The sequence below is a fragment of the Bos indicus x Bos taurus genome, chromosome 29 (genome assembly GCF_003369695.1).
Source record: "Bos indicus x Bos taurus breed Angus x Brahman F1 hybrid chromosome 29, Bos_hybrid_MaternalHap_v2.0, whole genome shotgun sequence".
Classification (NCBI taxonomy): Eukaryota; Metazoa; Chordata; class Mammalia; order Artiodactyla; family Bovidae; genus Bos; species Bos indicus x Bos taurus.
The window spans coordinates 12,595,048-12,619,387 of NC_040104.1; the positions used below are offsets into that span (position 1 = coordinate 12,595,048).

General features: G+C 43.2%; 1 protein-coding gene across 1 annotated transcript in view; it reads left to right on the top strand.

The window, feature by feature from the left end:
- LOC113886002 (pregnancy-associated glycoprotein 1-like) overlaps positions 1-23,572 on the top strand; it is a 38,437-nt gene extending 14,865 nt beyond the window's left edge. Inside the window, 10 exon segments of the mRNA XM_027531951.1 lie at positions 9,531-9,596; positions 14,451-14,570; positions 15,665-15,815; positions 16,791-16,908; positions 17,008-17,126; positions 18,323-18,516; positions 19,450-19,566; positions 21,266-21,407; positions 21,495-21,593; positions 23,277-23,572. Of these exon segments, the coding sequence (XP_027387752.1) occupies positions 9,531-9,596; positions 14,451-14,570; positions 15,665-15,815; positions 16,791-16,908; positions 17,008-17,126; positions 18,323-18,516; positions 19,450-19,566; positions 21,266-21,407; positions 21,495-21,593; positions 23,277-23,426 (1,276 nt within the window). The 3' untranslated portion in view covers positions 23,427-23,572.
- Positions 23,573-24,340: the final 768 nt, after the last annotated feature.

Genomic DNA, 24,340 nt, shown 5'->3' on the forward strand with positions numbered 1-24,340 from the left:
TCCTATGTAGTCGGTGCTAACTGCAGGATTTTAATCTATTGCATCTGTCACTTCCAGGGTGGTTCCCTCTGTTTTAGCTTCTTCTGTTTGCTGGTCTCTTCAGTGTCTAATTTCTGCCCTGACCAAAGCAGGTGGTGGTAGACAATTTTTTAGGCTCACTTGTTCATTCGTTCTGTGGGGAGGGAGGAACACTGCAAACAAATATCACTGGCGTGTGTGAGGAGTTCTCCCAGTGTCTCAGGCACACTGTGTTTGCCCCTGCTCATGGCGTGTGTGCTTTCCCAGTCTATACTGTTCAGGCTCTTGGTTGCTCTGCCGAGAACTGCCTGAGGTGGGCCCTGGGTTGCATGCACTTTCCAGGTCTAAGCCGCTCAGGTTCAGGTAGTCAGGTACTCCTCAAAGGTGCAGACTTGGTTGGGCCTACGTTTTTGTGCCCTTCCATGTCTAAGCTGCTCAGTTGACCAGGTGTTTGGTGAGCATGGTCGCTCGTACTTATTGCCTCTCCCTTCCCTGCTGCTCAGTTTTCTGGGTGTACAACCGGCACACCTTCTCAGGAGGATATTGACCATCCAGAATCCGAAGAAGACTTGGTTAGCAATGAAGCCTGCTTGCAGTTATGTAGATTATGCCTCTCTGGGGCCATGATTGACCCCTTCTGGCTCTGGCTGCACTCGCTCCCCTGTTCCTGGCAGGGGATGGACCAGTCCGCAGCCAGCTACCTATGCTCAGTCCTTTGTTCTGTGAGCAGGCCGGGCAGTGTCTTAGTTTAGGGCTTTTCACTGGGGTAGCAATCCCAGGGTCTGGTTTGCTACCTCCAGTTAGTTCCCTCAGATTGCCCTGGGGCATTCAGGCTTGGTCCTTGCTCTAGCAATGCAGCCCGCACCTCCCTGCCCAGTCCATGCTTGCTAGTGGTGGATGCGGGTGTCTGCACTGCTTCTCTGCTTGGAGTTACTGTTGGGCATGTAATCTGTGGGTTTAAATTATTTATTTATTTTTCCTCCCAAATATGTTACCCTCTGAGGTTCCAAGGCTCACCACAGACTCATCAGTGAGAGTGTTTCCTGGTGCTTGGAAGCGTCTCTGTTTTTTAAGACTCGCTTCTCAGGATGGATCTCCATCCCTGACCATTTTGTCTCTTTTTATCTGTTTCATTTTTTCCTACCTCCTTTAGAAGACAATGGGCTGATTTTCTGGGTGTCTTATATAATCTGTGTGCATTCAGAAGTAGTTTTGTGGAATTTACTCCGCATTCAAATGTTCTTTTGATAATTTGTTGGGGAGAAAGTGTTCTCCCTGTCCTATTCTTCTGCCATCTTAGGACTGTCCCCGAAATTACTCATAATTCCCATGAGATCAATAGGGCCCTGAAGACAATATTGCCTTGCTAGTGGGCAATAGTAAACCTGGTCTAAAAGCTGGTTTAATCTCAGCTTAAAAAACTTTACAGCAAGCATTCAAAAAATTCAATTGTTTCCAAAACATTAACAGTGTTTGCCAACACTGAAAGAAATAATTTATAAAAATTAAAAAACATGCAGCATCCAAAAGTGACCACATCCACAATCCAATTTAAAATTTCCATATAAATTGTAAAAGTATGTGTCCTAGTTTCATCTCAATATTGTAAGGTAATTATCCTCTGATTAAGATAAATAAATAAATTTAAAAAGAAAAAAATCCAGATGCATAAAGAAGCAAGAAAATATCCATAACGAGGGCAAAATCAATTTGTAAAAACACAAGTAAAATATATATGACATAATTAGCAGGGAAGGACATTAAAATGCCTACTACATCAATAATCCTTATATTCATGAAGCTGAAGAATACTAAGTAGTTAAATAGAGACATGTAAAATAGAAATGCAGAGACTGTGGGGAAAATTTAATTTTGCATCAGAGACCTTTGAAATAACTTTAAAAGTGCTAAAATATATGTAAATGGAATCACACAGGAAGTGAAAGACAGGAGAATAGATCAAAGGACTTCATAATTACTGGTTGAAAAATTTCCAGCTATGATGAAAGTTTTAAAGCTGTTAACACAGAAGCTCATTTAACTCAAGGACAAGAAATACGACAGCTCGACAAAGGCACATCATAATTCATGGATTAAGACAATCAACCAAAGAAATGTAACCAGAAGGAAAAACAGACACAGTAGAACAAAAAATGGGAATGACAGCAGATTAGGCAAATGAAAGAAATAATGTTAATCAGGGTACACTGGCACCCCATATTAATTTCTGAGAGAAATATAATTGACTCAGAATTCTATACCCAAGAAAAATACATATCAAAAACAAGATAGAATACTTTCTCAGACAGACAACAACTACAAGATTGCATCCCCACTAACAGACCAATGTTATAAATGTTTTTTAAAAGGTCTCAAGTCAGAAGGAATTTAAAACAAGTGAAAATCTGGATCTACAGGGGGAATGAATAGTACCCAAAATGATAAACATGTAATATGTATTAAAAGGTAAATATAGGGACTTCCTTGGTGGTCCAGTGGTTTAGGATCTGCTTTGTAATGCAAAGCATTTGCAAATGGCAAAGGTTTGTTCCTTTGCCAAAGAACTAAGATGCCACATGCCACTGAGCAACTATGCCTGCATGTCTCAAATAGAGTTTACATGCTAGAAGTACTGAGCTTTCCCTCCTCAAATACAGAGTCCCTACCACAAGAAAGATCCTGCATGCCACACTAAGACCCAGTACAGACAGAGAAATGATAAATGAATAAATAATTTAATAATTATCATAATTAATAATGATAGACTGGAAAGTTAAAGATGCATCCCATAGATCTTAAAACTACTTAAAAACAGTTACAGTGAATAAAGTGACAAAGGATATAAAAGGGAATCATAAAACCTACTCAGTCACAAAGAAGTCAGGGATAAAAAAAGACATAGAAAGAAAGAACATGGGACAAACTGAAGATAAAGAGCAAGATGATAGAATTAAACCCATCTAGAGTTATCCCCTCAGATGTGAACCCACACTGAAGATATACCCCAGGACCAAGATGACAGCAGATCCCCATACACTGCACTGTGAAGCCGAAACAGAGCCTGCCAGGCTCCAGCCCCTTGTGCCTGGGCACAGAACAGCACCAAAAGTTTATAAGGAACAGTAATTTAGAAGACTTCAATCATACAAAGTGCATCCTCTGTTTATAAAAAGTGGCATTATAAATCAATGTTCACTGGACAGAAGAAAAAGAAGGCGCTAGTATAGTGTTGATCTTCCCACTTTTACAACTCTAATTCTGCCCAGGAAGGAGCAGATAAATTATCTGCCCAGGAAGGAGCAGATAAATTATAAGACTTACATCTCTTCAATACTAGACATACTTGACATGCGTAGACAATAGTAGACATACATGTTTGATTTTCATGGTTCAGTCTCCTCTCTTGCTCATCCTGGGCAACAAGGACTGCGCCTCTAAACCACAGCTCAATCACTACACACAAAGTCGGATGATATTTGCCGAGTCTTTCACATAAACCAGTGAAAACGTGTTTCCTCCTATTTCACACTCCTGGCTCTTTTCAACCAACCATGACTCTTGTCCTACCTCCTGGGAGCCTGGTCCTCTATCACTTGCAACCATGTTCCCATACACCAGGCCTCAATTACACCCAAAGGAATTCCTATTCAGAGTGGCCATAATACACGCAAAAAGGGAAAGAAAAGGAAGCTCCTTACTCTACTCTGTTTCTTCACTACATACATTCACTGAAAACCTGTGTACCAAGTTTGTTACATACAAAAGTTCAAGTTGAAAACTTTCAAACATGTAAAAGTGCATTTGCACGTGCAATCACATCAGTTAATTCACAGATCTGACACACATTGTCGTGGGCACATCCAAGACAAGTTGGTGTGCATTTGTGTACTTTACTGTACAGAACTGTACAGAGTACAATAGTGCAGGACTTTTATTTCAAGCCTATGCTGTCTGAATGGAAGCATAAATGCAATTCTATTTTTAAAGGTGTACTTAGTTGCTCAGCTTGTCTGAATTTTCAACATATGGACTGCAGTATGCCAGGCTCCTCTTGCCATGGGGATTTTCCAGACAAGAATACTGGAGTGGGTTGCCATGCCCTATCCAGGTACGCAAGATTTAAAATGTTTCTTTTATTGTTTGTGTTTGTTTTTTATGTATTATTTGTGTGAAAAGTATCATAAAGCTATTAAACTACAGTAATATATAGCCAATTGTCTTAGTTGGCTACCTAATTAACTTTGCTGAATTTATGAAGAAATTGGTATTTTTGAACCCCCCCCCCTTTCAAATGTAACTTGTTCATATACAGGGGACTTACTGTTCTGCTAAAACCTGTGGATCCAAAAGTAAACACATCCCCTCCAGCTCCTAGGAAGTCACATTCTTGGTTGGGATTTTAGAGGAAACGTGAGATCTCCATAATTCTATTTCAGTCTTTTCAAAAGACCTTGATCAGGACAAACAAACACTAAAGTAGAAATAGTAATTGTGTTTCTATCCATTTCTAGAAAGTGTTGCTAACTTCCCAGTACTGGATCTTGTAATGCTGCTGACTGGTTGGCGAAGTGATGTGAAAAGAAATAAGAAAGGTGAGACAGATAGGTCAGGTTGTGAGGTAACAAAGACAAGATATTTAGAAGCTGAAGAATTGAGAGAGATTTGGGACCTGAGTTGGAAAAGCAGTTTTCAAAACAAATTGGGTCATGTGGTATGTGTAATCCTCACTTCATCCCTTAGCAGATCTCTACTGACCAGTCTGCCTCTATATTCTGGAGCACAGTTCAGATCCATCTAGCTGTTTCTCATTGCTGCTCCTTTCTCCTGGCTCCCACACTGTGGCCAGCCGTTTAGCCTATTCCATTCATTTTATTGTTGTTGTTGTTTTGTTTTGTTTTTGTTGTTCTTTAAGGCAGGTGCTGCAGGCTACCTACAAAATGATCAATTCTCTGTTTCTTTTTCAAAACAGAAAATAGTTTGATATATAGCCATGAGCCCAGTAGTTACAGGACTGCACTTCCTACCCACCCATGCTCTTAGTCATGACTGGTGACTTAAAAATTCAAGCAGATCTGTAAGAGAGATTTCTTGGAAGACTGCTTTCAAGGAGCTGATTTTGCTGAGAGATGGGACTCTTCCCTTCCTGACTTTCTTTCTAACTGCAGCCTGAATTTTAGTTGTGATGGCTAGAACTCCTGCAGTTGTATTGGACAATTATGTAAACTTGGAGATGGATACCACCAAAGCTCTCGCTGGCCCACCTCCAGATTTGTTTCAGTGGGAGAGAAAAATCAAGTTTATCTTGCTAAAGTTATAGTTGCTTTAGGTTTTTTCAATGTACATCCAAATTTAATCCTGAATCTACTGTGTGTTTAATATGATATAGCCTTAATATTTTGTTGGGTTTAGTGAATATATTTATATTTACATTTCTCTAATTTTTTATTTTATAAATTGATTCATCAACCATTATACCTAAATTGTATAAATGCAAAATTATGATTATAAGCATACTTTCCTTTTGAATTTTTATACTTTCTTATCTTCTTTCCTTGTTTTCTCCATATTTGTACAGCCTGGGCCATGTCCTCTATTATAACCTCATCTGTATCTATCTCCGCAGGCCAAAACAGGCTTAGAGATGTGTGGGGTGAACCAAAGAAGAATAAATTACAGAGACCTGAATGAAGGGTGGTGGCCCTTGTTACTCATCATGAATGTTCTGAAGTAGAATCACATTTCCCTGCCCTTCTGTGTGCCCATCACCCCCAGGTTTGCCATGACCATGGAAGATACTTTGGCCAGTGGAATTTGAGTAGAGGTGATACGTCACTTCCAAATGGAAGTATTATTTTCTGTCCCACTAGCTGGAATGCAGATGTAATGACAGGAGCTGGAGCAGCCATGTTAGACCAGAGGTAAGTAGCACAGGTGGAAGATGTGACAAGAAACAAGTTGGGCCTTCATCTCAGTGTAAAGACCTGCACTAGCATTATGACAGAGAACTGAAGTTGTATTGTATTTAAAACAATGTTATTTAGGTTTTGATTACAGTCGTTGAACCTGTAAGGGAACACTCATAATAGAATAACTGATCTTTGTGTTAGCTTTGTCTTGACATTAGGCTCTGAATGAGACAATATCTACTGACGTATACTTAGAAGTGAGTCAAGTGACAGCCCTGTTCTCTGGAAGCTATGCTCTAGGGTGGGATTCAGAAACTGAAACAAGAACAAAGCCACATGTCAGGACAGCTTCAAGATCCTGTAGGAAACTTTGGGAGGGGAACATGAATCAGTCCTGATCTCAGGAGGTTGCCTGAAGCAGGGACAATCCTATATCAGTCTCCTCATAAATAGACCATGGTGCCAAGTTTCATGTAAAAGTGATTTATTTCAAATTTTTCCCAGAGTGTTTTCCCTTTTGACCCAGTGCTTAAGATATGCGTTTGAGACCTGGTTTGTGAAGATTGCAAATGCTCCAGGGCAACTAAGCCTGTGGGCCACAACTACTGAGCCTGAGTGTTTTAGAACCTGTGATTTACATCAAGAGAAGCACAGGACTGAAAAGCCAGTGCACTGCAATTACAGAGTAGACTCTGCTCACTGAAAATAGAGAAGCCCTGAGCAGCAGTGAAGACCTGATGCTGCTGCTAAGTCACTTCAGGCGTGTCTGACTCTGTGTGTCCCCATAAATGACAGCCCACCAGGCTCTGCCATCCCTGGGATTCTCCAGGCAAGAACAGTGGAGTGGGTTGCCATTTCCTTCTCCAATGCATGAAAATGAAAAGTGAAAGAGAAGTCGCTCAGTCATGTCTGACCCTCAGTGACCCTATGAACTGCAGCCTTCCAGGATCCTCTGTTCATGAGATTTTCCAGGCAAGAGTACTGGAGTGGGGTGTCATTGCCTTCTGTGCAATGAAGACATAGTGCTCAAAAAAAAAAAAAAAAAATTCTCCCAGGGAAATCAGTGAGGTTTCATGGAAAGTAGGACATGAAAAAGGATGAAACTAGTCTGGGTCTGCTATCATGCAAGTCATGGAGAGGGAAGCTACAGCCTGTTTTCACAGGAACTTGGGACATAAGTTGTGCCTCAAATGTGCCCCAACCCAAGGCTAGGGAGCTGAGATTTCACTCTCCAACTAGAGCCTCCCTCTCATGCTTCAACTAACACCGAACGGGTGTCTCCAATCCCTTGTATTAGATCCTCCAAAGACAAATCAAAGGTGCCACTAGAAGCAAAAGACACCAAAGCTCAGGAAAATGTAACCTCAGATAATGTCTAGATTTTTGCACCCAGTCTGCCATCTCCAGCATCATGTCTGAAATCCTGCTAGTCTAAAGACCTCCATGGGTCTCTACATGTAAGCATTGTTAAAAATATTTCGAGTTTTAGTTTATATAAGAGTATAGTTGATTTACAACATTGCATTAATATTAGTTGTATGGGAATTTAATTCCCTTATACATACGTATGTATCCATTGTTTCTTGGATTTTTTTCCCATACAGGATATTACAGACTATTGAGCAGAATTCCTGTACTGTACAGTAGGTCTTTGTTGACTATCTATTAAATAAAGTAGTATACATATATTAAACTCTCAATTTGTCCCTCTCCCACCTTTCCACTTTGGTAACTATAATTATTGTTTTGATGGAGGGAACGGTCTAGGTACTCTTTGGATGAGGGTCTGTGCTTGTGAGAGTGGAGTGGCCAGGGAAAGCAAGTCTGAGAGAGACCCATTTGAGATGATGCTAAATATTGAGGAGGACATGGCCATGCAAAACCTGGGAGATTCTAGATGTGGGAAGTAGCCCTTGCTAAGGACTAAGGTAACCAAGTTTAATAAATGGCTACCCTCCATGACCTCATCCCATGCTTCAGTTGTGAGTTAGCATCAATGAGTCATGTCAGCCTCCCCAAGAAGGGAGAACCTGGGGCTATCATGAGGCTGAATATGCTCTGGACTCAGGGACATTTACACAAACTGGTTATCACCAGGAGCATCACGTGCCAGGGGCATCACCTCTGCCTCTGACTATCTCCATGTACTTGTTCTCAGGAGAAGAAATGCCAAAGAACTGATAGAGCAAAGAAACAAGTAATGACTTTTGTTTCATCTTGCCCCATGTGATTCCCATGGCCCTTTGACCACATTGCTCTCTGCCCAAAACTCTTTCCTCTTTTGCATCTTCAAAGGTGGCTTGTGCATAACATCAGCACCTGGCTGTGAAGCCTGGTGGCTGGAACTCAACTCACAGTCAGCTGGGGCCCAGAGAGGTCCAGCCTTGTCCTGTGTTTCTGTCCTTTTTCTCCAACCAGATTTGTAAAGCAAAGTCCCTATAAAATATAAGGGTGATTGTAATTATCTCAAGGCCTTTGAATTTCCAAGGTCTCTTTGGCGCATCAAAGAGAGAACACATCCCCTGCATCCAGGCTAGTCTCAGACCCCAACCTCACACAGCCAGTGGTTCCCTGAGAAAACATAAAGCACATACCTAAGTTACCAGAAGGCTGAGAAGAGAAAGCTTCTCGCTGTAAATGCATGTTCATGTTACCCAGTCAGCCAAAGGTCTGTCTTCTGTGAATGAGGAGTGGGAGCTCTGGGGATCTGAGTTGGGAATGATCAATTACCACCTGCATGACTACCTCCTAGAGTCACTACAGCTGGGGCTCTCCCACTGGGCCTGGAACCCAGAAGAAACAGCCCTGAATATTGCTTTCCTGCTCCTACACAGAGGCAGGTGTGCGGATAAAATCGGAACCAGACTTGAGGGGCAACAGGAAAGAAACTTCCACTCTGGTGCTTGCAGACATCTTAGAGCTACCCAGCAGTGGATGCAATTGAGATTTATCTCATCTTTCCCTTCCTGGAAGTCTCCTAGCCTGGGAACCAGAGTTCCTGGGTCCCAAGTCTTCACTAACTTACCAGCAGCTAAGGTGAGTCATACACCCCAGGGTTCAGTTTCCCATCTCTTGGATGAGGGAGGCTGGACTTGCTCCAGAACATTTGTTCCAGATTGAGGCTCAATGCCAATCAGTGAACAAGTGGCTCAGAGGTGGGTGTTGCTGGGGATGATGGTGGTCAGGGAGATGCAACTGTCTGGTGAAGTTCATGGGTCCTGGGCTCAGGGCTGAGAGTGGTAGACCACTTGGCACACAGCTGCTTTGACACCGAAGTCTTAGAGGCCTTGCTCCCTGGAACTTACCATCATTTGGGTTCTGTGGGATGAGATCAGGTAGTTATAAGTCAGAAGTTACCACTGCGGAAGCTTGTAGATTCCTCAGCGGAAACACAAATTAGGCTGATGAATCATCTCTCCAAACAAACTCTGGGAACAAGATATGCCAGGACTCTTAGACATCTTTTGGATGATCTGCCATTTGCTCTCTGGCTTGGGATGATGCCCACTCTTAGAGTGGAATCAAAGGGCCTCTGGGGGAGCCTTTCCCTCTCCCTGTGACTCATTAGCAGTGAGTACAGCTCTCTCCCCTCCACTTCTGCGGCAGGAATTCCAACAGGAGTTACGTGAAATCCAAGTTTAACCAGAAGACTCAAGAAGGTCTTGCCCTCAGGTAGGCACAATTCTTTTCCCAGTGCATCTTCCTTCCCTCCTGGGTCGTGTGCACGCTGCCCACCTCCTGGTTACTGGGTTCTGATTCCTCCTCCCTTCACTTGTAGATATCTTGGCAGTCCCACCTGTGGCTCCCTCCCTACCCAAGCCCAATCCTTCACCTGCAGATGGCACTAAAGAAATGAAAACCAAGACGGGTGTTCCCAGTTCATTCTTTCTAAAAATGTATGCATTCCTTCTGCTTCCAGACCCTGTCCTGAATCATCAACATCTCCAGCTAGATGATTTCAGGTTAGCAGAGGAATGGAGATGCAGATGGAGGAGGAGAGTGGTAAAGGTGTCAGGTGTGGGGGACAGTTTTCTGATGACAAGAGATGAATTGGAGTAAGGAGCATGTGGTCCTCCAACGACTCATTCATTGGGAACCTGCCTGAATCTGTTATCTTGGGCTCCTCAGGCTATCACTAAGACAGAAACTTCAAAATGGACTTTCTATAAACTTCTTACTGCAAAACAATTTCAAACATAACAAATATAATAAAGAAGAGTGTCATGAACCCTATATTTCATCATTCAGCATCAATAACTACAAAACTAACCTCTTAGTCCCACAGGTTGTCATAGACTGGAGACTATGCAACATCAAGGTGGTGACCAATTGAGTTCCAAGCAGAGACATTCTTGACTTGCATCAGTCTTTCTCTTGTTGGTATGTTCTCACATGTGGTGATTGAAGGGAAGGAAGAAGTGGGAGAATAAGAGAGAAAAAGAGGGATAGGCTAATCCCACCATGAGGGACCACCATCAAAACCCCATGTCAACCTGGGTACCTCCCAAAGGTCCTACTTCCTAATACCATCACATTGGGAGTCAAGGGTGGACACAATTCAATCCATAGCAGCTATGCATAACATAGCAGCTATTTTTTTTTAAATCAAGACAGACCATCATTTCATTCTCTCTTTTAACTCTTATTCATTTTTTCCTGAAGGGTTTTAGGGACAAGACATACATTTCACCAAATGTACATAATGAGTATTTGTGGTAGAATGATAGGATATGAAAAAAATGTTCTTTTGTTCCCACGAAAATGAACATTTTATATCCAGTCCATGTGCAAATTTCCCTGATTCTCAAAAAAGCAGATGTCTTTTCACAGTTTATTGAAAGAATGTAGTCATATGTTGCACTTGGTTCATATCACAGCTCAGATCATGAACTCCTTATTACCAAATAAAGACTGAAATCGAAGAAAGTGGAGAAAAGCACTAGACCATTCAGTTATAACCTAAAACAAATCCCTTATGACTATACAGAGGAAGTGAGAAATAGATTTAAGGGACTAGATCTAATAGACAGAGTGCCTGAATAACTATGGACAGAGGGCTCATGACATTGTACAAGAGACAGGAATCAAGACCATCCCCAAGAAAAACCAATGCAAAAAAGCAAAATGGCTGTCTGAGAAGACCTTACAGATAGCTATGAAAAAAAGGGAAGCAAAAAGCAAAGGAGAAAAGAAAAGATATACCCATTTGAATACAGAGTTTCAAATAATAGCAAGGAGAGATAAGAAAGCCTTCCTCAGTGATAAATGCAAAGAAATAAAGGAAAACAATAGAATGGGAAAGACTAGAGATCTCTTCAAGAAAATTAGAGATACCAAGGTAATATTTCATGCAAAGATGAGCTCAATAAAGGATAGAAATAGTATGGACCTATCAGAAGCAAAAGATATTAAGAAGATGTGGCAAGAATACACATAAGAACTGTGTAAAAAATATCTTCACGACCAGATAATCAGGATGGTGTGATCACTCACCTAGAGCCAGACATCCTGGAATGTGAAGTCAAATGGGCCTTAGGAAGCATAACTGCGAACAGAGCTAGTGCAAGTGATGGAATTCCATTTGAACTATTTCAAATATTGAAAGATGATGCTATGAAAGTGCTGTACTCAATACACCAGAAAATTTGGAAAACACAACAATGGCCACAGGACTGGAAAAGGTCAGTTTTCATTCCAATCCCAAAGAAAGTCAGTGCCAAATAATGTTCAAACTACAGCACAATTGCACTCATCTCACACGCTAGTAAAGTAATCCTTAAAACTCTCCAAGCCAGGCTTCAGCAATATGTGAACCATGAACTTCCAGATGATCAAGCTGGTTTTAGAAAAGGCAGAGGAACCACAGATCATATTGCCCACATCTGATAGATTATCAAAACAGCAATAAATTCCAGAAAAACACCTACTTCTGCTTTACTGACTACGCCAAGCCTTTGACTGTGTGGATCACAATAAAACGTGGAAAATTCTTAAAGAGATGGGAATACCAGACCACCTGACCTGCCTCTTGAAAAACCTGTATGCAGCAACAGTTAGAACTGGACATGGAGCAACAGACTGGTTCCAAATAGGAAAGGAGTATGTTAAGGCTACATATTGTCACCCTGCTTATTTAACTTATATGCAGAGTATATCATGAAAACTCTGGGCTGGAAGAAGCACAGGCTGGCATCAACATTGCTGGGAGAAATATCAATAGCCTCAGATATGCAGATAACACCATCCTATTGCAGAAAGTGAAGAAGAATAAAGAACCTCTTGATGAAGCTGAAAGAGGAGAGTGAAAAAGATGGCTTAAAGCTCAACATTTAGAAAACTAAGACAATCGTATCCTGTCCCATCACATCATGTCCAATAGATGGTGAAACAGTGGAGACAGTGGTTGACTTCATTTTTCTGGGCTCCAAAATCACAGCAGATGGTGATTGCAGTCCTGAAATTAAAAGACACTTAAACATTGGAAGGAAAGTTAAGACTAACCTAGACAGCATATTGGAAAGCAGAGACATTACTATGTCAACAAATGTCCGTGTAGTCAAGGCTATGGTTTTTCCAGTGATCATGTGTGGATGTGAGAGTTGGACTATAAAGAAAGCTGAGTCCCGAAGAATTGATGCTTTTGATATTTGGTGTTGGAGAAGACTCTTGAGTTTCCCTTGGACTGCAAGGAGATCCAACCAGTCCATCCTAAAGGAAATCAGTCCTGAATGCTCACTGGAAGGACCGATGCTGAAGCTGAAACTCCAATACTTTGGCCACCTGATGCAAAGAGCTGACTCATTTGAAAAGATCCTGATGTTGGGAAAGATTGAGGGCAGGAGGAGAAGGGGATGACAGAGGATGAGATGGTTGGATGGCATCACCAACTCAATGGACATGATTATGTGTGGACTCCAGGAGTTGGTGATGGACAAGGAGGCCTTTCATGCTGCCATTCATGGGCTCACAAAAAGTTGAACACAACTGAGCAACTGAACTGAACTGAAGTTGTTGAACATAGTGTCAGATTTCTTTCTTCTTTTTCTTTTCGTTTTCTTTGGTTTTGTTTTTGATGGGCATGATTTTTGTTTTTCCTTAGAAGATATTCCATTCTGAATGTAGAGTCATAAGACTGAATTTTAAAGCCACTTACGTAATGTGTTGTTATAGGTAGCTAGTCAACAACTTGATGCAATTAGATTTATTAGTCTTTGTTCTCAATTTGTTCAGTTAAGTTCAGTCCTTCAGTTGTGTCTGTCTCTTTGCAGCACCATAGACTGCAGCATGCCAGGCTTCCTTATCCATCACCAACTCCTGGAGCTTACTCAAGCTCATCTCCATCGACTTGGTGATGCTATCCAACCATCTTATCCTCTGTCTGTCGCTTCTCCTCTTTTCTTCAATCTTTCCTAATATCAGGGTCTTTTCCAATGAGTCAGCATGTTTAGTATGCATTCAGTCTCTTTTTAAATTAACCAACATGAATTCAATTCCTCTCTGTTACCACTGCACTCCCAACTCTAGGCCAGAAACAAAAAACTGCAAAGACTGAAGGCTGATTCCAGCACATCGCTGTGGAGATTTTGTTCCCACTTATTTTTTGGGAAAAAAAAATAATTGCTAACATTAAAATCAGTAGATTGTACATAAATATACAAACTTCTGATTCTCTTGAAAACATGGCCAACTGGCCTGCTTTCCAGCATGGGTGAAGTGGAGGAAAGTCTGCTCCCAGTGGTAAGGCCTGTGCTGCCCAGATTTCAACATGGTCACCTAGTCCTAGTATCATATCTCCTGCCTCTTGGGGCCATGAGTTTTTAAGAATGAGACTTCTAACTCTCTTAAGATAAAGACTACTTTTGTGTTGATCAACTTTGACTTTGAAGCCTTTAACCTAGAACCTAGCACACAGTTCTTCCTTGTACATTTGTTGGATGATATAAAATATCTTGTGGATGCATATGACATTTCTTACAATACTGAAAGCATGCAATTGAAGTACTGCTCTGCCCTAAATCTATGATACAGACTGGCATCATAGGTGACCCTGATGTCTGCCATTAGACCCACTACCTAAAGCCAGTTGTATGTCCCTGGGCTGTCCCTGAAGTCTTCACTTTGCCATTTTTCAACTTATCCTCCTAGCAATCTCTTCTTCAATGAAGACAGCAATGTATATCTCATGAAATGGCTAGGAAGATGACATGAAACCACGAGTGTCAAGCATGGCCCCTAGTATCCATTTTCATGATGCATTTAGCAGTTTTTTTTTTTTTTTTCCAAGTAGGCAAGGTTCTCCGTCTTCTTAGATGTCTATGCAGATCAGTTTGATCTTCCAGCCAAGATTCAAGGAAGAGATTACAGTCAATTCTATGTATTCTAAAAAGCTTCAAAGTCCACTCGCCAAGGACACTGATGAAGGTAAAGATTTTATCAAGAGCTTTGTGTGTGTGTGTTTTTTTTTTTTTCAGATCTTTTAGTGGCCTAAAGGGGAAAACTAGTGTAGGTCAGAGCATATATAATTAGGGGCTCCCGGTCAGACTACATGCTAAGAACCTAAACTTTCCTGAGTACTTGGAGCCAGGAAAGAAGCATGAAGTGGGTTGTGCTCCTTGGGCTGGTGGCCTTCTCAGAGTGCATAGTCAAGTAAGTACAGTGACAGTATGTCACATCATATTCCTTTCTCAGATTTTTCTTTTTATCTGATTATTTTTCCACCCATCAGGTTGAGAAGAGAATGGAATATTTCCCTAAGAGTCTTAAAGTTCAACTCTTACTTATGATAAGTAACTTGCTATAGGAACTGTGGATCCCAAGGTCTTGGTGTAGATTTGGGTTGCACAAATCTTGGGGTTCAGTCATGTCATGACTTGCTGAAAATACAACTCCTTGCAACTGTTCAGTGCACAATTTATGCAGATGTCGATGTGGTCATGTGGAATAGCACTTTTCTCCATTTTATTCAACATGTCCTCTTTTTTTCCCTGTCTACTTCAGTGTGTATATGCCTATGTCTGCATCTCTGTATCACTGTCATTTATCTCTCCATCTCTTTGGAAGTCACTGGGAGTGTATTTCTCTTTGTGTAGTTTTCTTTTAATTTTTCATTTGACTCTTACTTCCTTCTCAAGCCTCTGAATTTCCCTTCCTTGTTCTCTATATCTTGGATTCTTCTTTCAAATCTCTCTTCTCTTTCAACTTGGAGAAAGATACACTGTTTTATATACACTGTTTTATATCTGACAAGCAGTGTGACCAGACCAAACTCAGAAACCTCTTGCATTTCAAATTTCTCCCTTGTAAAAGAGGATAAGAGTCCCCCTTCTACCTCCTTCCTTGAGGTTCTATGAGAAGGGATGTGTGGGATGGCAACAGCAATGCTAATGGCTGTCATTGTTGAGACTTCCTATTAATCAGGTACCTTATATACATCACTTCACTTATCCCCAAGATATTCTATTTGGAGGGTTTTTTTTTTTTTTTTTTTGTTACATTCCACAATTTTGCCAAAGGGGAGACTGAGACACCACATGGTCATATGGCTTACCAAAGACTGCAGAAAAGAACCTGTATTCAAATCTATGTCTTTGCCATGGTTATAGGCATAAAATTCTGATAATAATGCACCTGATAAAAATGATTAGAAAATACACAGGGCCATTACAATGACAGTTATACCTTAACACTAACAGCTAATTCTAGCATCTTCTTTGTTTTCTTCATCAAATGCTTGGTAAAAGAATACCTCTAAGGCGAGTGAAGACCATGAGAAAAACCCTCAGTGGTAAAAACATGCTGAACAATTTCTTGAAGGAGCATGGTAACAGATTGTCCAAGATTTCTTTTCGTGGCTCAAATCTAACTACTCTCCCGCTGAGAAACATCGAGGATGTGAGTATTTTGGGAGGACTGTGCTCCATAGAGCCTCCTGGTGCTCTAGCCTAGCATGGGGCTCATCTGGAGGTGCCAGGTGGGATGTTGGGGTTGGGGTTCCTGAAGGAGGCAGAGACACTGGAAAACAGGGGCCCTAACCAGAGGAGAAGGCACTTTCATCCTCAACTGTTGGTCTTTGTGACTGGGTTTGGCAATTAACAGGTGGCAGGTAAATATCCATTTCTTTGTCAAATATGTGTCATTAGTTTGAGGGTGATTGTTCCTTCTGAAGTAAGTGAGCCACTCAGTTACAGATGAAGTGTGAACCATCACTGATCAAATGGTAGAACCAATTGCAAAGCAACTGTGAATCCCTAGGTAGAGGAATTCAGTTTCCACAGATGCAAGAAAAACAATAGTAAAAATTCACTGAACTTGTATTCCATGTAAGGCCATAAGAATCTAACACAGTTCTTACTGTTTGTAGATTAGAAAAGGGCTTATTTTGTCTTAAGGAATGCCCATGCCATCCTGAGAGATTGTCAAAAAGTAAATACATGTCAAATGAAAGGGTCACCTGTGTGGTGTTGATTGGATGTGGTCTGAGTTTAGAGGGAGTGGCTGGGGTTGATCAAGAAGGACCTCCTGGAGAAGGGGGTGATAAGGCTGGGTTTGAAGAGATGACAGAGCTTCTCAAATGAAGGCACCAGGATTCCCTGGGTGTCCAGTGGTCATGGAGGCCCAGTTGTTATGCCTCTGGGCTTCCCATGCAAGAGGTACCACTTCAAAGCCTAGTCATAGAGTAAATATCCTGCATACAATGTAGCACAGGAAAAATATATCAAATGCAAGCACCTCTGTGACCAAAGTCCGTGAGATGCAAGGTGGTTAGAAAGTGATCTTAAGAGGTATGTGACACCCAATGGGAGGCATCAGTGTGGGAACAGAGGGTAGACAGTTCTGCACTAACCCACTCCCTCCTTCTCCCTGTAGTTGATGTACGTGGGTAACATCACCATTGGAACACCCCCACAGGAATTCCAGGTTGTCTTTGATACAGGCTCATCTGACTTTTGGGTGCCCTCCGACTTTTGCACTAGTCCAGACTGTAGTGAGTACAGATACCCTGTACCCAAACCATCCTTCACTTGCCCTGCCTCCCTGTTTTCCACCCTTGGCACCTGATGACACTCATCTCTTGTGTCTACAGTTACACACGTTAGATTCAGACAACATCAGTCTTCCACCTTCCGGCCTACCAATAAGACCTTCAGCATCACCTATGGATCTGGGAGAATGAGAGGAGTTGTTGTTCATGACACAGTTCGGGTAACAATGTAACAAATGCTGAGTCAGGACTGGCTATGGAGTGACCACTGCTTGTAAAACAGATGCAGGACCATCTTGCAGGATCCTTCCTAGCCTAACTCCCATAGATATTGGCAATCTTACCCACAGGATCATGTCTCTGGGGAGGTAGTACCCATGGTGACACAGGACATAGCAAATCAGCTAACCCAGAGAGTGGCTTGTGGTGTGGACTTGCGGCTCCTCTGCCCATGAGCACTTCAAGGTTCATTTTTCTGAGAGCAAGAAGAAATGATAAAAGCACCCACTTTTATATTCACAGACTGTTCCAGCCACTTTCAGGTGATAACTGGTTTAATCCTGCAACAACCCCACACAGCAGTTACTCTGATTAGCTCATGAGACATATGAGGAAACTGAGGTGCAGACAGCAAGGGCCTTGCTGAGGGCACACATGTGGTAAAAGCTGGAGTTAGGCTGGCTTTTCAGGACTGAAGATGCTGTGGATGTTTGGGGACAGGATAAAACTGATCTGGGGACCCTGGGGGCAGTCAAGGGCTTCTGGTATCCAGAGTGGGAAACTGGAGGCCTGAGAAGTCAAGGGGCCTGATAAATGAGTTCTCAATCTAGAGGACCCTTGAGATTCTAATAAACCTATGGCCTGCCTCCCCCAAAATACTTGAGTACTTCCCCTCTCTCTGTTTCTCTCTCATACACACTTACAGAAATATACACATATCCCCAAAAGTGAATTCCCCAGGCAGTAATTGCATAGAACCCTGCAAGCAAGATTGTGTTTTCAGCTTCTGTCTTCCTTGACAGATGCATACTCCACAGTACATTACAGAGAATGCAGTCCATTCCTGTCATTAGGTCACAGTGATGCCAAAGAGAAAGCTATCTTGCTCTTGATTGTTTTGTCCATAAGGTGGCACCAATGGGACCTGACCTGACTCTTGGTTGTCCCACCTGTACAAAGCCAGGAGGCCAATTTGACTCACTCAGGTGGTGTTTTTCAGAGGGGCAGATTTTTAAAATTCACAGCCTCTCTCAAAAGGAACCCAAATTTTCCTCCCAATTTGGTCTAACCATCTATGGGCCACTGAAGACAGAGCGCAGCCTCAATTCTTCTCTGAGGATTTAATGGCAAGGCACCCCAGCCCAATCCTAGCCCCACTTCATGTATCTGTAAGTGGGAACACTCTTCTCTCCCACAGATTGGGGACCTTGTAAGTACTGACCAGCCGTTCGGTCTAAGCGTGTCAGAATACGGGTTTAAGGACAGAGCTTATGATGGCATCCTGGGCTTGAACTACCCCGACGAATCCTTCTCTGAAGCCATCCCCATCTTTGACAAGCTAAAGAATGAAGGTGCCATTTCTGAGCCTATTTTTGCCTTCTACTTGAGCAAGTAAGTCTGAGATGGACAATTACTTTATCCAAATTAGCTGTAAGATGCTTTCAGGTGCATGAAAATAATAGAACACTTGATAAAGAAGTATCCTGAGAGATGATCTAAACCAGGATAACTATGGCCCCAGGGCCCTACCTGGCTTCACCCCTGGCTTTTATAAATAAAATTTTATTGGAACACAACCCTACTTGTGGGCTCAAGACCAGTAACTTGGTCTAGGGGGGTGAGTGAGGAGGAAGGCTGATGGAAGGCAACAGGAAACAAGTTGAAGGAAAGGCATTAGGATTTGCTTATGAAATTGATAAGGAAGGAAGGAAAAGGTGGATATGGAAAATGGTGGATATCTTTCCTTCTTCATTAGCATTTCACTGGGAGCCCAGGACCAGATACCCAACTTATGGAGCCATTGAGAAATGAATGTGTGGGGCACAAAAATATGGGACCCCTTGTTCAAGAAATATTAGGCATTTCAAGACAGGGAGAGCAGAGGTGGGGTCCCTTCTGAGTGTGGGCCCTTTGGACAGTGGAGGTCACAGGTCAGTGGAGCCAATTCTAGGTGACCTGAGCCCATACCCTTAGAATTGCCATTCTTTGATTTTCCTGAAAAATGACAAGCTGGTCAAGGAGAAAGCCAAAACACTTCAGCCCCTGTCCTCTAAGGGTGTCTGAGCATTCAGGTCGCTGGAGGTCCAGGGCATCTTCAGAAAACACAGTGGGTGGAGCCCAGTCAAGTGATTCAGCTTCTAATCTCCTCTGTGCCATTCATTAGTCAGTAACAGACCTCAGTCTGGATCTCAATGTTTCCTAGAAGCTATATCTGCATCTGTACATGGGGACATTATTAGGGCCTTGATGGGTGGACAAGCACAGCTCTCAGACAGTGCTGTTGTTACTGTCCTCCAAGGATCACCTCCTCACTTCTCTCTACAGAAAAAAGCGGGAGGGCAGTGTGGTGATGTTTGGTGGGGTGGACCACCGCTACTACAAGGGAGAGCTCAACTGGGTACCATTGATCGAAGAGGGTGACTGGAGTGTACGCATGGACGGGTAAGCACATGTGTACCAGAGTGTACACATGACCCTCCCTCTGAGGGTCAGCCCAAGTGATGCTCCCACTACTGTACATGGACACAGGCAGACACACACAAATGCTTTATCAGACACACAGTCACACAGACATACAGACCACCCACAACGACACAGAAAGACACACAGACACATGGAAACAAACAAGCTGACACATATAAACCTACACAGAGACACATAAAAACATGCATAGCTAGTCAGAGACACATAAGCACACACATAGACACAAACAAACACACATACAAACAAACAAAAAAGCCCATAAATACACAAACAACCCATGGGTTAATAATATCCAGGCTTTCTGACCAGGGCTCTGACAAACATCCTAAAAGGGTCCAGAGAGGTCTGTGCAGCTGGGAGAGGGCTGCACCCAGTGCCATTGAGGTGGGGAGCATGGTTAGAGGATTCTACAGTGTGGTGAACAGAGGATCAGGGAGAATTTCACCAGCCTGAACAAAGCTATGATAAGATGACCGACTGTCCAGGGCTACCTAGGATGTAGGAAATTCCCAGTACAGATAAATGTCATTTTAAAAACAAGGATATTCCTGAGAAAATGGGGAAAACTGGTCTTCTTAGGGAGCAGCTACCCAGCAGTAAAGAGAGCTTGGCTGCAGTCTTAAGATGTGAAAGCAACTAATAAAAAAGACAACCCACGTTCTTGGGCACACAGTGGGACAGGGTCTATAACAGAGAATCTGGAAGGTGGGATCCAGGAGTGCCCTGAGGACAAGAGACATAATTGATAGGATTCTGTGTGACACCCTCAGACAAAAGCTGATCTATCCTTTGGTGTTTCTGTGGGCTAGTCATGCATTTCCTGACAAGGGTCTCAGGGTCTGAGCTGGTTGTAGGAGCAGTGCTGGGAGACACCCTCTCCCAGAGGAGCTCCTCTCTCCCCCTACTCTGAGAATCTGCTGCCCCTGCAAATCTCCATCTTCACACTGTAGTTGACCCATTATTTGTTCCCCACCAGATACAGCTCTCTGGATGTTTCTTATTGTTTTCTCAGTCTTCATTCACTCATTGAACACACAAGCATTGGGCATCCACTGTGTGTCAGACACTTTAGGGAGGCAAGGAGAATAAAACTCACCCTCACATCTAAGAAGGCAGATATACATGATGTGACCTGCCCACATAGTGAATTGTGACTTTGGTACATGCTAGACATGAGGAGGAGAAGGCAATGGCAACCCACTCCAGTACTTTGCCTGGGAAATCCCAGGGACAGCAGAGCCTGGTGGGCTACCCTCTCTGAGGTCTCACAGAATTGGACACGACTGAAGTGAGTTAGCAGCAGCAGCAGCAGACATGAGAAAGGATCTACAGAGATTGACCAAGACAGGAGACTGATAAACACCGGGGGAAAGACTTCCCGAAAACAATACAATTAAACTGGACTCTGGAAGATGAGAAGTAATTTGCTCGTCAAAGGGGAGTGGAATCTTCTAGGAAGGAAGACCAACTTGTGTAAAGGTAAAAAATATCCTGGTGTATTCAAGTAGTGCATTCGAGGATGTCAAGAAAGGTGCTGTGTTGAGAGGAAAGGAAAAGAGGACCAGAAACGAAGCTGTTTACTAGACAGTCGGGAAGGGGACAACTCCGGGGAGACTCAGAGTGACCTTGATGTCTGCTTTCTTCCATTGTCTCTCAGCATCTCCATGAAAACAAAGGTAGTTGCTTGTTCTGACGGCTGCGAGGCTGTTGTTGACACTGGGACATCACTGATAAAAGGCCCAAGAAAACTGGTCAATAAAATACAGAAGCTCATTGGTGCCACGCCACGGGGTTCCAAGGTGAAGGGTCATGCCCCAGGGTCACTCCCAGTCTCCATACACAACACGGATCTCCCGGGCCAACCTCTCACCCTCTGTCTCTAACAGCACTACGTTTATTGTTCTGCGGTCAATGCTCTGCCCTCTATTATCTTCACCATCAATGGCATCAACTACCCAGTGCCAGCTCGAGCCTACATTCTCAAGGTGAGGGGACAATTCTGAGGGTTGGTTCTCAAACTGGAGCTTGCAGGAACCCTTGGGCTGCTGCTGGGAGGAGGGCGCCCTCTGGAGGCCATGTCACACCATTGCAGATGCTGCTGAGCCCTGTGGCTGGGCCAGTGCCTCGGACAAATCCAGTCACTTGAGAGTAAAGGGCTGTGTGGGACACCGATTTTCCTGAAATAAATGTGGAGATGCCACACCATATGGCATGGTGGGAGTCACAAGGAGAGGGGAATACTAAGGTCCTCAGTCCTCAAAGAGCTTCAGTTCTGAACATGTAGGTGCATGAACATGAAATTCAGCTCTAGCAGTCCCTGAAATAGGCCATGTTACAAGTAGAATGGCTGGGGACAGTCCCAGTGTGCTGTCCTAGCATAAGTTAACAGTCTCTGTTCCTTTCTCGAAGTTTTCTTGGTTTGTAGATAAATTACATGCTCAGCCTAGTTCTTGGCTTCATCTTCCCCTTGCTCTGGCCAGGTGCCTCCTTTGTGAGTTGGGGTACCTGACCCCTCTGTGGGGAGGTTGGATCCTAAGGAGAATAAAGGGTTCACAGTGACTGCTCAGCCTCAGCACAGGGTGGAGGCTTCATGTCAGCTCCCTGTGAGAGTTCAGAGCAGGCTGATGGGCTCAAAGAAGGCTTTGAGGAAGAGAGGGAATTTCAGGAATTCTAAAACCACAAACTCATTGAGCCATATGGAGGGTTGCTTGGTTCTAGGCAGAACTGCACTGGATTCCATGCAAATGGCATCTCGAGGTGGTCTGCACTGGGGCACTGGGGACTTACTAGGGGTGATGAGGGCTACAGACTGACCAGTGGGGATGGGAAACAAGAGTATATTACCCAACCAGGCCTGAAGTGGCCAAAGAGGGTGAGTGTGGGCCAAAGGAGGCTGCTCAGTGTTCCTGAGTTAAGTCTTCAAGAATGTGTTGTGGGCACTGCTCTATTTAAGATGGATAACCAGCAACAAGTTACTTTGTAGCACAGGGAACTCTGCTCAGTTTTATGACAGCCTGGATGGGAGGGGTGTCTTTGGGACCAAGATACTCGGATACATAAAGTTGAGTCCCTTTACTGTCCACCTGAAACTCATAATATTGTTAATCAGCTATACTCCAATACAAAATAAAGTTTTTAAATAAAGTACAGATTGTGGGGATGCAGGAGGAGAACCAGCATTCTCTGCAGAGAAAACAAGGAGCAGGAGTCGGAAGGAAAGAAACAGGGAGAAAGGGGAACTAGGGACACGTCTGTTCTTTTCTAAAAAATTATATTGAAGTGTGCCTAATCTTCAGTGTTGTCTTAAGTTCTGCTGCACAACAAAGTGACTCAGTTATACATGTAAATATATATATATATGTTTTTCATGTGGTTTATCACTGAATATTGAATATAGTTCCTTATGCTCTACAGTAGGACTTTGTTGTTTTTCATTCCTCTGTTTCCGCAACTCCTAGTCCTCCACTCACCACATCCTTCTTCATGACAACGTCATGTCTTGGACCTCTTTGGTTTTGGATGAACTCTCATATCCTCTGCTGCTGAGAAAACCCCTTGATACTTACTAAAAGAGGGAAATAAAACAAAGAATTGTGCTGGGTCTGGATACTGGGGGGAGTCACCGGTAAGGGCTCATGCTGACTGGTGTGTGTCTCTGACTCCCCCAGGATTCTAGAGGCCGCTGCTATACCGCCTTTAAAAAGCAACGATTCAGTTCATCTACAGAGACCTGGCTCCTGGGTGACGCCTTCCTGAGGGTGTATTTCTCGGTCTTTGATCGAGGAAATGGCAGGATTGGCCTGGCACAGGCAGTGTAAATGCTTGGAGTGGTTCAAGAATCAGTAAGGCTGCTTCTAACACACACTCACTCACACTAGGGCACTCCTGCCCAGGATGGTGGTGAACTGTATTTGGTGGTCTGTACACCCTATTCTCAGTGAAGAATAAACGGTTTCACTCTTAATGGTGCTGAAACAAATGTTTGCCCCTGTTTGTGTCTGAGAGTGAAAGATCTAGAACCAAGTCTGAATCAAAATTGAGAGAAGCCCTACTCCAACTGGCTTCAAGGAAAAGGGAGACTCATTGAAATGATTCTGGGAATCCAGGACACAAGAATCAGAGCAAATACAAAGATCTCAGTGACTGGACCCAATAAATTAGAAGTCATCAATTCTCTCTCACTCTTGCTCTTTCCCTTCGCACTTCTTTGGTGGTCTTAGCCTGGCAACTTTCTTCCTTAAGGCTTCTACACCTAGTGAGGGAGTCCAAGCTACCTGGCCTAGGGTGTTAAATCCTGAAGGCATCACCTAGTAAGAAAAGAAGATTGCAGACATAGTTCAAGGGTGTTCTCTGAATGACCCACCTCAGATCACATGTACAGCCCTAGATCAGCCACCCTGGCAGGAAGATGGGGTCTTATCACTGGCTTTACATGGTCTTAGGCCCTGACCAGGCAGCACACATGATTGTCAATTTCCTCCAGAACTACATAACTGAAGCTGGGGAGGGGCACCCCCAAGGATAGCGACTGGCAGATGGTCTAGGCCCTCGAAGAGTTTGTGATGACCCACCAACTCCACCCCCTCCTCATTCAGAGGAATTATAGGGGTAATGAAATAGTCTCTCTTTGTCCCATCTCAGATGATCTTATCACTGGGCTTCTCCTCCAGGGGACTGTGGGTGAGGTACTTCATGCAGAGCAGATTCCCTCTTGTTCCCACACCCCAGTCAC